Source organism: Crocuta crocuta, unplaced genomic scaffold, assembly GCF_008692635.1.
Source record: "Crocuta crocuta isolate KB4526 unplaced genomic scaffold, BGI_CrCroc_1.0 scaffold299, whole genome shotgun sequence".
NCBI lineage: Eukaryota > Metazoa > Chordata > Mammalia > Carnivora > Hyaenidae > Crocuta > Crocuta crocuta.
The window spans coordinates 11,697,962-11,715,263 of record NW_027532747.1 but is presented as its reverse complement, the minus strand read 5'-3'; the positions used below and the strand labels follow the sequence as shown (position 1 = coordinate 11,715,263).

The window sequence follows — 17,302 nt, the reverse complement described above, 5'->3', positions numbered from 1 at the left end:
CTCCATGAAAAAAGGCAGATAATCAGCAAATATTTACCAACTGTTGGCATGGTATGTACTATGAACTACATTAGGTGAAACGGGGGCAAAAAAATAAGGAAGACTAACTAGAATTCCTTTTACTTACCCTGTAAGAAAAAATCTTGAACTTTCTCAGCCTTTAAAGAAAAGAGCCTTCCTACTCTTTAAAAAATCTACCATAATCTATCCAGCAAATGTTCGGGTTGTTCAAACTCGTAAGGAGACTAACAAAAGAAAACAAAAGGAGAGGTGATAATATACAGCTCAAGGGCTGCTTTTGGTTGGCATTACCCAAAATACAGACTTATTTGGTTCTGAGCGCTGGGAGACCCAAGAGTCTGAAGCTCTTTAAAGATTTCCTGAGCATCGCATTGCTTTTTGCTCAGATTTACTCTATTGCTCTCTTGATTGAAATTTCTGTACATTAATGTGTGCTTTTTTTTTTTTCCCTACATGACCTATTTTCCAAAGGGACTGAGGGGGAAAATCACAAATGCATATTTAAAGCCACAGGATATTTAAATTCTCCCTATTTTTGTCATACATTTTTAGTACTTTCTATTTGAGATGAAAGATAAAAACTTGCGTGCATGATTAATTGTAATGATGAAAGAACGCGAGGCAGTTGCTTAAGAAACGAGAACAACAAAGGAATAAACTACTGCGGGCATCACCAGGACTGGAATGACACTGCTCTGTGTACTTGATTTCCATGGCAACTAGCAATGGGAAGATGAATGTTTCATAGTCACTCTGCTCTGCAGTACACGTCCATAAATCAAACTTGCATAAAGAGCACAAGATTTCTGCTGTGGGCTGTACTCAGAGCTGGTTTATTTTCCTGTTACTGTATAAGTATGGAAAGAAGCACAAAACAATGAGGTCATTTTTAGTGGGGAACAAACTCAGAAATTACTAATACACCTGCGACAGGGGGTGTCATTCATCTAGTGAGAGACGAAGGGCCGGCGAGGCAGGCGGCGAATGAAAACCCTGCCTGCTTCTGTAGGGGTAACAGACACAGGCACTAGTTTGCTCTGAGAACTGTGCGTTATGCTGTGCCTCCCCGTCCCTCCCCTTACCCTACTCCGAAATGTGTGCAGGAGCATCTTAATTAGCTGTCTTAGATACAAAGTTGTCACTCTGATAACTGGGCAGAAATGATGCTCTGTGTTTAGTATGAAAGTTTATGAAGGAAAAACACATACACACCTGTTTTTATTTACACTGAAAATAACTCCTTGTGTAGAAGTTAGGACAGAAAAATAAGGCGCTGATGTTGCATTGGGAGTCAGGAGACCGGAGTTTTGATCTAGGTCTGTGTAACCTGGGGTAAGCCATTAGGTTCGTTGACCTCCATTTTCTTAGCTATGAGAGAGATGGTACACATGATGTTTCAAGTCTCTGCCACCATCTGATGCCACAATTCTGTAATCTTTTTTTTTTTAATGTTTTATTCATTTTTAGGAGAGAGAGGGAGAGAGAGACAGCGTGAGCAGGGGAGGGTCAGAGAGAAAGGGAGACACAGACTCTGAAACAGGCTCCAGGCTCTGAACTGGCAGTCAGCACAGAGCCCGACGCGGGGCTCAAACCCACGAACCGCGAGATCATGACCTAAGCGAAAGTCGGACGCTTAACCGACTAAGCCACCCAGGTGCCCCCACAATTCTGTAATGTTTAAATCTCAAGAGATCCGAATCAATGAGCTCTAACCAAAGATGTTAGTTGTGCCATTTCTAAAAACTACATACCTTACACAGCCAGACTATTAACTAAGAGTGTTTAATGATTCTGCCATCACAGTAAAGCCTCTGCCAACTTGTTTCAAACTTCTAAACACAGAATATGCTGTGGAAAATTTTTTATTATCAGAATTTTAAAAAGTTTTAAAAATTTTACAATCTTACTGAGTCTTGTAACATTATAAAGAATGTTTTTTAAGTTTACTTATTTGGAGAGAAAGTGTGTGGACAGCGGAGGGGCAGAGAGAGAGAGAGAGAGAGAGAATCCCAAGCAGGCTCTGCACCACCAGCACTTAGCCAATGTGGGGCTCATTCTCACAAACCCACAAGATCATGACCTGAGCTGAAATCAAGAGTTGGACACTCAACCAATTGAGCCACCCAGACGCCCCTAACATTATAAAGAATGTTTAAATAATCTTCCTGTTACATAGATAATGGCTGCCTATCAGTTTCTGCCAAGCAGGAAGTATCCCTGCTTCTTGAAGTCTGCAGCTCTTAGAGATATTCTGAAGCTTTTCTGGAGTTCATCTTTGGAACAGTAATGCTCAATAAGAGTTTGTGAAACAAATAAATGAATGGATAAACCAACTCTGAAGAACCATCTTTGCTACAACTTTTAGCAATCTTGTATTCTCTTCCCCAGTCTTCAATGTTTAGGCAGATTTTGACCTACAGATAAGTATCACCGAGATAGGCAAATATCTGAAAACCAGATAAACTATCTCTTCTGTGAGTCTGTGAGTCTACAAAATCCCTGTAGAGCTTCACAACCTAGAAATATCTTTTCATTAGTGGAACACGAGGCATTATCAGACCCAAAGAGGATCTGCTGTTCTCATGCCTGGCTAAGTCCATGGGGAGAGTAGAGGCTCAGAAGACTGAGTCCCATCCTCTGCCTCAAATGAGGGCAGCGCAGGGAAAAACACCAAGGAGCACGCATTATCTCATTTAATGCTTATGCCAACTCTGGGGGAAAGGTGATGTTTACAGCTGGGCTGTAAAGAATGTCTGTCAGTGACTACAGGAAGACAGTTATGAAATATGTGGGGAAATTCAAACCCTGCTCTCCCAGACTCCAAGGCCTCTCTGTACTTCTAACTGCATCTCAGGACATATTCAAGGAACAGACTCTTGCTCTACTGGACTTCTTCGGCCTTAAAACACAAGGGGTTAAGAAGAGTTAAGCAAACAAACCTAACCCCAAGAAGCAAATTAATAATAAAAAATAGTAATCAATATTTCTTAAATCTAAATTTGGATTATAAATAGAACCGGGTATGCCGCTCTGGCCTGCATTACTGCCCATACTTCAATTTCCCAGACAACAGGCCAAAGGCTATTTCCAGGATGAAGCCACATGTTACAAAACCACGTAATTTCCAATATATGAATACTGTGGGACCCAATGACATTTTTACAAGAGTTTACTAGAAATATATTCTAGGGTGCCCAGGTGGCTCAGTCAATTAAGCGTCCAACTTCGGCTCAGGTCATGATCTCACAGTTTGTGGGTTCGAGCCCCGTGTCGGGTTCTGTGCTGACAGCCAGCTCAGAGCCTGTAGCCTGCTTCGGATTCTGTGTCTCCCTCTCTCTCTGCCCCCTCCCCTGCTTGCACTCTGTCTCTCTCTCAAAAACATTTTTAAAATTTAAAAAAATTACAAAACTACTCTGCTGTCTATCAAAGAGATTTGGTTTGCTTCCTAAGCTTAGAAGATGTAGTACTTTGGTACTAATGCATATACTTTCGGTACTAATTTTTCAAAAACTAATAAAATAACATTTATTAAGGAAGGCTCCAGATGAACCTCCTCGCTTTCCAATTAGTTTCTTACCAGAGTTTTTAGCACCACCAGCTGGCTAAAGAGATCTACTACAAATTTGTTTGCCTCTCAACCTGCTTTGTTCATTAAGAGAGGATCATACATTTATTTCACATTTAATTTGTGGTAAAGTAATTGACTTCAGCTACTAAATAAAATTAGAAATGCCTTTCCTTGTCAGTCAAATAAATAGCAATCTGCTTTGGCTTGTTCACATAAGAAGAAGGTATATATTGGTTAGTAAGTCATTAGAGAAAACTGAATCTACCCACTAACACTAATTTGATTTCTTATACCATGAGCTCACCCTCAAAACACAAAGACTAAGAACTACAATGAAAATCAGAAACTGAAAGAGAGAGGAAACTAAATGGTACTGAATACACTACCCTATAGTGTTTATATCAAATATTAATTTAATTGGGAATAAAAATGATTGAGGAGGTAATTTCACTTTTAAAAACTTTTGAGTTAAGGGGCGCTTGGGTGGTCAGTCAGTTAAGCATCTGACTTTGGCTCAGGTCACGATCTCGCAGTTGGTGAGTTCAAGCCCCATGTCAGCTGTGCTGGCAGCTCAGAGCCCAGAGCCTGCTTCAGGTTCTGTATTTCCCTCTCTCCCTCTCTCTCTCTCTCTCTCTGCCCCAATCCTGCTTGTGTTCTCTCTCTCAAAAATAAACTTTAAAAAAATTATTAAAAAAAATAAAATAAAAACATTTTTTAGCTTTCCATGAAGATTCCTGATTCAAAGATAAATGCTGCCATCTGACATATATATATATACATATATATATATACACACACACATATACCATGACATGTATGTACATATACATGTATATATATATACACTACTATTCTTTCCATTTACCTTTCCTTCCTGTTTAACTGAACCACATGTAGCAATAAGTACCAGTACAAAGGTAGCACAACTAAGCCTTTAGGGTTCAAATCTGATCTCCATACAATGAAATCAGTCAGTGAAAATAAATATTCCTGAAGAACTAAGTCTGATGATTTCCCCCAAACACCCAATTTGTGAATGCAAGTTGTCCATGAAAAGTACATCCAGCCACTTGTTGTCAAGACCGACTTGTAACCTGCAGAATGAAGGGCACCAACATTACAACAAATTTGGTCACTACGGATACTTTACTACTACTCTACTTGGCAATGTACAAGAGAGAAAGAAAAAGAAGGTTCTGTCCAATTAATCAAATTTGACTCTGATGGCAGAGTTCCATTAAAAGCTTTCTGATAGAGTTGGAAACTACTGTAATAATTTCATGATGATAGCAGTTTAACTATCTATACAAATGTGTGGTCAAGTTCATATTTTTTAAACCCTCTGCTTCTAAATCTGTAACTGAAAGCCCAGTAAAGAAGACAATCTGTAATAGTCCCAGATAAAATTAAGGACCAGCAGATGCTCTACCCAATTGAAGTCATTTCTTTTTTTTTTTTAATTTTTAATGTCTGTTTATTTCTGAGAGACAGAGAGACAGAGCACAAGCAGGAGAGGGGCAGAGACAGAGGGAGACACAGAATCCAAAGTAGGCTCCAGACTCTAAGCCGTCAGCACAGAGCCCAATGTGGGGCTTGAAGTCACAAACAATGAAATCATGATCTGGGCTAAAGTTGGATGCCCAACTGACTGAGCCACCCAGATGCCCCTTTTTAAGTCATCTCTGCACCCAACATGGTGCTCAAACTCATGACCCTGAGATCAAGAGTCATATGCTCTACCGACTGAGCCAGCCAGGTGCCCCTGATGCTCTACCCAACTTAACACATAATTTGAAGATACAAACTTTGATCAATCTCATTCTATTCCTTTGCTCATTTGTTTACTCATTCATTCATTTGTTCATGTATTCATTGAATACTCTCTCCATCAAACACAGTTAAATTTTGGCAAAAAGGGAGTAAGAGTGTGACTCTTCTACTGCCTTCCCTTCTCCTTGGGTTAGAGCCTTGATAAATCATCTCCAAGGCAGGGAAGATTTCTATTTGAAGTCATAAATGGATTATAAGAAATCTCAACAACAGTATTGACTTGGGTTGAGATTTTGGAACTTGTATTTTTGTTTTTACATAGATTCCTTAATATAATTCCTGAATGATACTTAAGGCTAAGTGTGCTCAGATATTTTATCTTAAGGTAAATTCAGCCTACTCTACCATTATTAGGCCGTGGTATTCTTAAATCAAAAGATACAATTTTGAGGTGTAAGAAAAACACATGACCATTAACAAGTACCAGCAACACGACTGTCAGCAAATAAAATGTTTTTATTATATGTGTTTCCCATGTCAGTTTTCTTCTTTAAATTTTTTTTTTTACTGCTTATTTATTTTTGAGAGAGAGAGACAGAGAGAGACAGAGAGAGAGAGAGACAGAGAGAGGGAGAGAGAGAGAGAGAGAGAGAGAGAGAGAGAGAGAGAGAGAGAGAGAGAGAGAGAGAGAGAGAGAGAGAGAGAGAGAGACAAAGCATGAGCAGGGAAGGGGCAGAGAAAGAGGGAGGTGCAGAATCTGAAACAGGCTCCAGGCTCAGAAGTCAGGACAGAGAGCCTGAGGCGGGGCTTGACCCTATGAGCTGTGAGATCATGACCTGAGCCGAAGTCAGACACTTAACCGACTATGCCACCCAGGTACTCTGTCAGGTTTCTTCTTTAAGCAAAGGATAAAATAATTGAGAATTAGGTTCAGTATGGCTTGAAATTAGAACAAAGGAGCTCAGTTTTATCTGTAGAAGGGGCATGAGTAAGAGCTGATATGTGGGATCACTGCACGGATTCAGTAAGATGACACTAGCAGGTGTTTAATGAGTGGGAGCTGCCATCACTGGCACTGGATGGATAAAGGCCAAGAAAACGGAGGACGAGGGGGCTGGGGGGGGAGGGACTGAGCATCAAAGACAGGGATCCCTGGCAAGATGCTCAACACTCTGAGAAGCTGACAAGGATGAAACCTGAGAAAAAGAACAGAGGGAGCTACCTGGAGGGACTTAGGTGGTGGGGGCAGCTTTCTAGGCTGGGGGATTATACTATGTGCATTAGGCAGCTATGGAAGTTATACACAGGAGAGGGATGGAGAAAGGTCTTAGATCAGAAAAAGGGGAGGGGAGGGGCACCTGGGTGGCTTAGTTGATTAGGCGTCTGACTTTCGCTTAGGTCATGATCTTGCGGTTCGTGGGTTCGAGCCTCGCGTCGGGCTCTGTGCTGACTGCCAGCTCAGAGCCTGGAGCCTGTTTCAGAGTCTGTGACTCCCTCTCTCTCTGACCCTCCCCTGCTCACGCGGTCTCTCTCTCTCTCCTAGAAATAAATAAAACCTTAAAAAATTTTAAAAAAAAAAGAAAGAAAACGGGGAGGGGGTGAGATTAGAAAAAAGGAGAGGAATTAGAAAAACAGAAGAGATCCTATTCCTTACAACTAGAATTGAAAGAAAATTGAGAACTTTGGGGGTGAAGAGGAGACAATAAAGGGGGTGCAGAGGCCATAGCCGGGTCCATGAAGCAGAAAGGCAAGCTCACCTGCAGAGCAGAAGGAAAGGTTTGGTACAATGATGACAGAGATCAAGTTGATCTGATCATGTGTGACAATGCTAATGAACCGGCTTGGGGTGTGAGGCTGAGACTTCTGAGGCCCCTCAGATGAGTACAGGCCATGGGTGCAAGAGGAGATGACTCTCCTGCCAACAATTTGCTATCCCTGAAACAGGAATTAAAGGATAGATGAGACAAAGTTCTCCTGGACGACAATAATGGCATGACAAGACTTTGAGTGACAGTTATCCCAAACCTGAGCATGGGAAGGAAAGCATTCTGGAATTATGCAGGACCAGGGCTGGGAAACTGTGTACAGAAGATGGATTCAGGTAGTCCAAACACTTTGGTCAAGTAGGTACAGCAGTTTCTGCCAGAACTGAATGTGGTCCCATTCTGGGATAGGCCATCAGAGGACCAAAGCAGGCAGCAGGGGATCTAAGAACTGGGATCCAGGAAAGGGGACATAGAGTTCACAGACCTCTCAGACATTGCTCTTGATGGGAGAGGGACAGGGAAATGTACCATGCTGTGTTTGGGGGAGGAAGTAGAAGCATCGGACAAAGACCTATGGTAAGCCACGCCTGGTCACTGATTGGCAAGGAGCAGGTCCAACTACCAAGGCCACCTGAGAGCATGGGTTCTGCGATACAGGGTTATGGGCAGGTCAGAACCAAAGCCTTCGACAGAGGCTCAGCCTGACGCTAGATTACACATGAAGATAAGGAGGGGGAAGTGGTGTAAACATTCCTGGGGCTTAGTTGCAGCTAAAACTAACTGAGGCGGGAGATGCAGATACAATGGGGGAGAAAGAATGATGGGGTCCAGCATAAGATTCCAGTAGCCATGTTCAGCCACCAATAACTGGTTCTGGGATCCTAAAATCCTAAGTTCCACAGATGAGGGTGGGGGTAGAGGTGATTGGTAAGCAGGAGAGGGGTGTGGGAAAAGTAAAGGTTCTCTGAATAGACATTTTTCCAAAGAAGACATACAGATGGCCAACAGACACATAAAAAGATGCTCAACATGACTCATCATCAGGGAAATGCAAATCAAAACCACAATGAGATAGCACCTTACACCTGTCAGGATGATAAAATCAAAAACACAAGAAATAACAAGTGTTGGCAAGGATGTGGAGAAAAAAGAACCCTCGTGCACTGTCAGTGGAAACACAAAGTGTGTGGAAAATAGTATGGAGGTTCCTCGAAAAATTAAAAATAGAATTACCATATGGTCCAGTAATTCCAATACTGAGTATTTTCCCCACAAAAGTAAAAACACTAATTCCAGAAGATATATGCACCTCTATTTTACTGCAGCATTATATACAATAGCCAAGATACAGAAGCAACCCAACTTTATAGATGAATGGATAAAGAAAATGTGGTATAAAACAGTAAAATACCTAGAAATAAACCTAACTAAAGAGGTAAAAGATCCGTACTCTGAAAACTATCAAATACTTATGAAAGAAATTGAGGACACAAAGAATGGAAAAGCAGTCCATGCTCATGGATTAGAAGAACAAAGGTTAAAATGTCTATAGTACCCAAAGCAATCTACACATTTAATGCAAATCCCTATGAAAATACCACCACCATTTTTCAAAGAGCTAGAACAAATAATCCTAAAATTTGTATGGAACCAGAGACAGCTCCGAATAGCCAAAGCAGTCCTGAAAAAGAAAACCAAAACTGTAGGCATCATAATTCTGGATTTCAAGCTACAGGAACAGACACATCAAAAGATGCTCAACATCACTCAGCATCAGGGAAATACAAATCAAAACCACAGTGAGACACCACCTCACACCTGTCAGAAAGGCTAAAATTAACAACACAAAAAACAACAGGTGTTGGTGAGGATGCAGAGAAAGGGGAACTGTCCTTCACTGTCAGTGGGAATGCAAACTGGTACAGCCGCTCTGGAGAACAGTATGGAGTTTACTTAAAAAACTAATAATAGAACCACCCTATGGCCCAGCAATTGCACTATTAGGTATTTACCCAAAGGATACAATAATACAGATTCAAATACATCACACCAAATTTTACAGCAGCATTATCAACAAGAGCCAAACTATGGAGGGATCCCAAATGCCCATCGAATGATGAATGGATAAAGAGGATGTGGTCATTATATACAATGGAATATTACTCAGCCTTCAAAAAGAATGAAATCCTGCCATTTGCAATGATGTGGATTGAGCTAGAGTATATAAAGTGAAGTAAGTCATTCAGAGAATGACAAATACCATATGAGTACACTCATATGTCGAATTTAAGAAACTAAACAGATGAAGACATGGGAAGGGGACACAAAGGGGTGGGGGAACAAACCATAAGAGACTCTTAATGATAAAGAACAAAATGACAGTTGATAGAGAGAAGTGGGTGGGAAATGGGCTCGATGGTAGTAGGTACTAAGGAGGGCACTTGTTGTTGTGTGTAAGTGATGGATTACTAAATTCTACTCCTGAAACCAATATTCCACTGTATATTAACTAAAATTTAAATTAAAAAAAGATGTGGTATATACATACAATAGAATATTACCAGCCATAAAAAAGAATGAGATCTTGGGGCGCCTGGGTGGCTTAGTCGGTTGAGCGTCCGACTTTCGCTTGGGTCATGATCTCGCGGTTCGTGGGTTCGGGCCCCGCGTCAGGCTCTGTGCTGACTGCCGGCTCAGAGCCTGGAGCCTGTTTCAGAGTCTGTGACTCCCTCTCTCTCCGACCCTCCCCTGCTCATGCTGTCTCTCTCTCTCTCTCTCTCTCCTAGAAATAAATAAAAATTTAAAAAAAATTAAAAAAAAATGAAATCTTGCCATTTGTAACATCATGGATGATCTAGAGAGTAGAGTGCTAAGTCAGTCAGAGAAAGACAAATACCATATGATTTCACTCAACATGGAACTTAAGGAACAAAGAAAAAAGAGACAAACAAATAGACTCTTTTTTTTATTTTTTAAGATAGAGTGTGATTAGGGTTGGGGGCAGAGAGAGAAAGAGAATCTTAAGCAGGCTCCATGCTCAGTGCAAAGCCCAAAATGGGGCTCAATCTCACCATTCTAGGATCATGATCTGAGCCGAAATCAAGAGTTGGATGCTCAATTCTTAAACACAAAAAAGAAACTAGTGGCTACCACAGGGAAGGTAAAGGGGGGGAAATGGGTGAAATAGATAAAGGGGATTAGGAGTGTATTTTCATAATGAGCAACTAGTAACGTATAGAATTGCTGAATCAAGGGCACCTGGGTGGCTCAGTCCGTTAAGCGTCCGACTTCAGCTCAGGTCATGATCTCGCAGTTTGTGGGCTCGAGCCCCGCATCGGGTTCTGCGCTGATAGCTCAGAGCCTGGAGCCTGTTTCAGATTCTGTGTCTCCCTCTCTCTCTGCCCCTCCTCTGCTCACTCTGTCTCTCTCTGTCTCAAAAATAAATAAACTATAAAAAAAATTTAAAAAAAAAGAATTGCTGAATCATATTGTATACCTGAAACTAGTCTAACACTGTATGTTAATTATACTTCAATTTTTTAAAGAGGTAAAGTTTTATCAGTATTAGGGCATACCTGCCTCTCCTGGGGTCAACTTAGGAACAGGGACAGGCAGAGGCGAGGGAAAGAACAGGAATTAAGAGGTACCACATGAAGTCCATGGTGCATTTAATTACGACGTCACCCTGATTTTCTCTAGCAGCAGACTGAAGTCAAGCAGATGATGCGGGCAAGCCAGAAATGATGAAACACAATGCTGAACTCACAGCTACTGGTGAGAAGGGTCTTCCAAGTGAACCAAAGCAGAATCCTACCTTATGAAGAGATAATCATGGATTTAGGTTAGTACCCCCACCCCAGAAGATAAAAACCCATATGTCAATTTAATTTTTTTTTCTTTCACAGTTTATTTGGCAAAATACTATTATAATATAATCCCAAAGGCAAAATGCAGAACATGGGTTCCTATGCAAGCAACCTGAACAGGGATGGATGCTACAGTTTCATGTGATAAAACACTGTATCAGCTTCCTTTTGTATATTTTTGTCAATAATTCCTTTTGTTTACAGTGCAGATAACCAAATGAAATCTCAAGTATAACCATCCAAACCAAACCAATTCAGATGAACAGAGAAAAGCTATTTATTTATGCAATTGATTTAACAAGAACATTTCCAGGAAGAGTAAACGTGTCTTGCTTCCCCATGTTTATGTTCAGTATTGTGGGGATAAAAGGCATGGTTCCCGCCCTCAGGACAATTATACTGTTAAAAGAAGAGAGAAGGGAATATAACAGTGACTAACAGCACAAACTTGGTAGTCAACCTGCCTGAGTTGGAGTCTTGGATCCATGACTCAACAGCCCATGACCTTGAGCAAGTCCTGTGACCTCTTCAAACTCTTTCCTCTGTAAAATGAGGACAGACAGGGCCTAACCCATGAGGATCCTGTGGGGACTCATTCAACACAGTGCCTGGTACGCAGTAAATACTCAGTAAATGTTAGTGGCCAGTGTTATCGTGCTATTATTTCATACCTTAATGCAGCAAGTGCTATAGGAGTTCTAAGGGAGGCTAAAGACATTTTCTGGGCTGGAGTGATCAGGGAAGGTTACAGAGAAAAGAGAGTTCAGCTCAGCTCTAAGGAACGGATGCCATTTAGGTATGTGGATGAGGAGTCAGAGGAGAGGGCAGTGAACCTGGCATCAGCAAAAATGCCAGAAGAGAAATGATAGGAACAGTACATGGCAGGCAGATCGGAATGGTAGAGAATTTCTGATCTGAGAAAATGATGGGAGACATGCTAAAAAGGCACACGAGGGGTGTGTGCGTGTGTGTGTTTAGGGGCTTTGCCCATCAGGCCAAGGATTCTAGGGGCTGGCTACCTGGTAGGCAATGAAAAACTTCTAAATTCAAAAAGTAAAATTAGAAAATAATGCTAAAAAAAAAAGTAATGCTAGTCTTCCTCATCCAAAATGTAACTCGAAGAGTAGACCAGTGATTTTCCAACTTTAACGTGCATATCTATCACTCAGGGACCACATTAAAGTAAACCTGTTTGACTCAGTAGGTTTGGAGTGGGGCGTGAGATTAGGTATTGCTAATAAGCTCCCTGGTGCTGATGCTATTGGTCCTTGGAAGGCTCTTCAAATGGCAAGTGTGCATCTATTCAAGGCAGCCTGATAGAGGAGAATGACTGGGTAGGAGGCATGTAGACAAGCTGGCTAGACGTGAAGTGGCAAATCACAGGTCATTATGTCACAGATAAAAACACAGTACTAGAAATTTTTTATTCTCATTGTAGGATATATGTAAGAAGGACAACTAAAACTATTAAGTGAAACTCCTAGTCCTGGGCCTATTTTTTTTTCACATCTTAAACTAATATTAGTTCATGTACTAAAATGAACAAATCAGGAGATTCTAGATGCTGGTGAGGGTGTGGAGAAATGGGCACCCTCCTACACTCTGGGTGGGAATGTAAACTGGTGCAGCCCCTCTGGAAAACACTGTGGAGTTTCCTCAAAAAATTAACAGTAGAACTCCCCTCTGACCCAGCAATAGCACTGCTAGGAATTTACCCAAGGGATACAGGAGTGCTGATGCACAGGGGCACATGGACCCCAATATTCATAGCAGCACTCTCAACAATAGCCAAATCATGGAAAGAGACTAAGTGTCCATAAACAGACAAATGGATCAAGAAGATGTGGTTTATCTATACAATGGAATACTACACGGCAATGAGAAAGAATGAAATCTGGCCATTTGTAGCAACGTGGATGGAACTCAACGGTGTTATGCTAGGTGAAATAAGTCAGGCAGAGAAGGACAGATACCATATGTTTTCACTCCTATGTGCAACAAGAGAAACTTAACAGAGGACCATGGGGGAGGGGAAGGGGAAAAAATAGTTGGGGAGAGGGAGGGAGGCAAACCATGAGAGACTTTTGAACACTGAGAACAAACTGAGGGCTGATGGAGGTGGGGGAGAAGGGAAGGGGGGTGATGGGCATGGAGGAAGGCTCTTGTTGGGATGAGCACTGGGTGTTATATGGAAACCAACTTGACAATAAACTATAAAAAAATTTTTTTAATAAAATTAAAAATAAATAAATAAATACCTCACATAAAATATACATTTGTTTTATTAAATACGAGCTTTTTTCGTTTTACTAATACAACACTTAATATTATCGGGATTATTTTACCCAGAAGTTAGCTGTCTGCTACAGAAGAAAAGCCTAAGAAATGGATTCGTCTTTCTATAAAGGAAAATGGCATGAATACATTCATGACGTGTGGCTGTTAATAACCTCAGGGATGACTGAAAGGGTTAGCGACATTTGGTCATAAGGAAGAAGCCATGGCAGCAGTATCTTATGTGACAGTGGGAGTAAAAGAAAAATAGCCCTCATGCTGTTACAGCAAGAACAACGGATTCGACCATATATGTAGATGAGGAATTAGATACGCTGACCATAACACTTGTTACAGTGACATCTCAAAAACCAAACCCAGGGTTGGAGAGCTGTCAAACCCAGTGATTTCCTCTCGAGAGCGGTCTTTGTCACACTGACAGGCCACATCTGTATTCATGCGGTGGTAGCTTCTGAATAATATCTGTGATACACAGGGAAAATAAAGAAGGCCGCCATGCCGCTCCCCATGATCGATGGCCCCACCAGTGAGCTCCGGAACTGGAGGAAGCCTCCCGGATCATATAACCCAGAACCCTCATTCCTGAGATGAGGAGAGTGCAGGCCAGAGAGGTTTGGTAATTTGTGGCAGAACAGGGACCAGAACTCAAGTCTTCCTGCTTCCCGGCCCTGGGGCTTGCTGCTCCACGTGACCTTAATACGGCACCAGGGTGGCATTTAGAGAGTAAAACAACAAATATATAATAGAAAGCCCATGTGCTACATAAGCCATCATTTGCATAAAATGGAATCGTCTGTTCAATGTGTACAGAGCTGCGCCGTGCTGTCTCTGGTGCGATGGTGAACATTTTCTTGTACCTGCTCACATTAAGCTCGTGCTCTAATACTGGATTGTATGTATACAAATAACTATAAATAAGCATTGAAAAAGAAAGATATTTATGACAGATTAGGAGTTTAAGGCAGAACATGAAGACAATTTCTTTTTGGGTGTTGGAAGGCGGTGAGTAGGGGGTAGGGTAGGGCCAACTTTCAGGATAAAAACTTTAAAAAAATTTAGTTATTTTAGGGGGCACCTGGGTGGCTCAGTCGGTTGAGTGTCTGATTTCGGCTCAGGTCATGATCTCACGGTTCGTGGGTTGGAACCCCGCGTCAGGCTCCATGCTGACAGCTCAGAGCCTGAAGCCTGCTTCTGATTCTGGGTCTCCCTCTCCTCTGCCCCTTCCCTTCTCATTCTTTCTCTTTCTCTCAAAAATAAATAAAAACATTAAAAAATTTTTAAAAAGTTAGTTATTTTAGGAGAAAGAGAGACAGAGCTGTGAGTGGGGGAGGGTCAGAGAGAGAGGGAGATAGAGAATCCTAAGCAGGCTCCACACTGCCAGCACAGAGCCTGACACAAGACTCAAACCCAAGAACCATGAGATCATGGCCTGAGCTGAAGTCAAGAGCCAGACGCTCAACCAACTAAGCCACCCAGGCGCCCCCTTAACAGCTGGGCCTCGAAGGTGAGTACAATTTGCATGTGAATGGGTTTAACAAAAAACAGGACTTTGGGTATCTGAAATGTAAAGGGGATTATATATTCCTTCCAATCAATTCCAATATCCTTGATAATATAAACAAAGTTAGCTTAAGTGAAGTAACCAAAATAACACATTCTATTTGAAAATCTACATAATGAGGCCGTCGCTCTTCTCTATTTGTATCCTGTCCAGATTCTGAGCTTCAATTCCTATGGCACCAGGTTCTAAAGTTGATACTGGGAAACAGATATAATTCCTTCTCTCAACCCACCCCCTTTGTTTCATTGCTGAGCGCTTCAGATACAGACACGGACTCCGGCCTAAGGGCCAGGCCCCAGGGCTGATGTTGATTTACATTCACGGTCACCGGCCACCCTTGGTGTATGGTGTCCACTCAGGAAAATGCCCCAAGCCAGCATTCAATCCCTAAGGATATGCTTTTTCTCCACGGTGCAAAAATCAATGAAAAACCCTTGGAAAAGCTGGCATTCGAATGTATTTCTATAGCTGGATTTTTAAAGTAGCTTTATTCAATATATTATACGTGAACTCCAAAGAGAGGAAATTCTGAGGTCAGTCTGAAACGCTCACACACATTAATATAAGAGCCATATGCACGAGGATAATCAGAAAAGGAAATCTCTGACGATAAGATTTTGAAACAAAAAAGTGAAATAAAACTCAGGTGTTACCAATGCTGAGAAGATAGAAAAATTTGTAAAATAAAAATTGGAAACTCAGGAAGTCTACTTCTTTGGCCATTATACTTCCACACCAGGTACAGCCGGTAACGACTACCTATGCATGGTGACAAAGAATGAGATATGATTTCAGGTCTTTCTTTCTTTCTTTCTTTCTTTTTTAATGTTTTATTTATTTCTAGGAGAGAGAGAGAGACAGCGTGAGCAGGGGAGGGTCAGAGAGAGAGGGAGTGACAGACTCTGAAACAGGCTCCAGGCTCTGAGCTGGCAGTCAGCACAGAGCCCGACGCGGGGCCCGAACCCACAAACTGTGAGATCATGACCTAAGCGAAAGTCGGACGCTTAACCGACTAAGCCACCCAGGCACCCCTCAGGTCTTTTTTTCTACTCTTCTATTCACAGAAGCATGTAGATACTGCTGGGCCAGTAATCGTATTCATCACGATAGGTACTCACTATAAGAACTGCGCTCTTGTTGAGGTCACATGACTATATTTATAAGAGAATCATCCTGATGCACAAAATAATGACTGAGAAATTTTCTCTTGTCCAAGAAAATGATATGCAACAAGTGTACTATCAGCAGAAAGGAATTATAGAAAGCTGAAGAACATAGTGAGGAATATTACTTCAAAAGAGATGCAAATACACTGAAAAATAAATGCTATCTTCAATGACTTTCCTTTAGGCCCCTAGGCTCTGTAAGACTCTCTTCCACTTAGCGTAACAGAACTGTCTGTTAGTCTATTTTACCCAAGTTCCTGACAACTCTTTCCTCTGTATTGGCCATGATAGGAGACATACATGATCTTTTTGCCAAGAGAATAGCCCTCACTCCTAATCCCCTACCCCCACTGAAACTTTGACATTGAGAACATATTTACCAATGAGTCATGATGCTCTTATTGTTGACCAATGTTTAATATCCAGAAAAGAAGAGTTAGATTTTCTTTGTTTTTGACCTTCTCCATGTAATATGAAGAATGGGATTCTTATCCCAAAAGTATCAGATATAACTTTAAATGTCTCCAGTCATGATCAGAGAGCATTTTGATGTGTCGTTATTTCCAACAAGACATTAGTATCTGACAATCTGCCTGCACACTCAGAACCTTAGACAGTGGGTCAGGGAGGGGGCCTTCTGCACATCCACATTTCATTTCATGGCTGGAAAGCAGAAGCTTCCCAGAGCTTTTTGCCAATTGACAGGTGGTGGGAAAGTGCAAATCTCAGTGCTTACAATGAGATGGAGAAGGCTCCTAGGCATGGAGGAGTAAATATCCCCATGCAGAGAAAAATGCCTGCCAGAAATATCACAGGGCGCGGATGGCAGGCAAAGTCAGGAAAGAACATTAAGCCAGCTCCTTGATAACAGCTGAGGCTAAATTGTGAATTGCAAGCGACCACGATATAAAGCAAAGAGAGGCCATCAGAGATTAATTTGTAAAAACCACATGCAAAAAGAGAAAAATGGAAGGCAAAGCCCCATGTGGCTACAAAGCTCCTGATTGCATTTTAAAGTACTTTCTCCCAGTTTAGAAAAAGTAAATTAAACCATAAAAAAAAAACTATAAGTGAGAATTTCAATGTCACTGGATATTTGGAGTAAGTGACAATGAACCAACAATTATTTATTAAGTAACCACAACGCATGAGGCAACGTGCTGGGGCCAGTGGGTTACAGATAAGCTCATAAACTCAAAGAGCTCATCATATCTTATGAAGATAATCCTCAAGGCTGCATTTTGTTTATCAAGTGGAAAAAAATATACAATCATAAATACTACCAAAAT

The 17,302-nt window shown here is 41.4% G+C and overlaps 1 protein-coding gene across 2 annotated transcripts in view; it reads right to left on the bottom strand.

Moving 5' to 3' along the window:
• EFCAB11 (EF-hand calcium binding domain 11) overlaps positions 1–17,302 on the bottom strand; it is a 148,345-nt gene that overhangs the window by 104,357 nt on the left and 26,686 nt on the right. Inside the window, exon 6 of one of the 2 annotated variants that reach the window (XM_077780921.1) lies at positions 1,342–1,389. The exons of the other annotated variant lie outside the window; for it this stretch is intronic. Coding sequence (XP_077637047.1) covers positions 1,386–1,389 — 4 coding nt within the window. The 3' untranslated portion in view covers positions 1,342–1,385. Of the gene's footprint in view, positions 1–1,341; positions 1,390–17,302 lie in introns of those variants that run through there. 2 annotated transcript variants of the gene reach the window in all.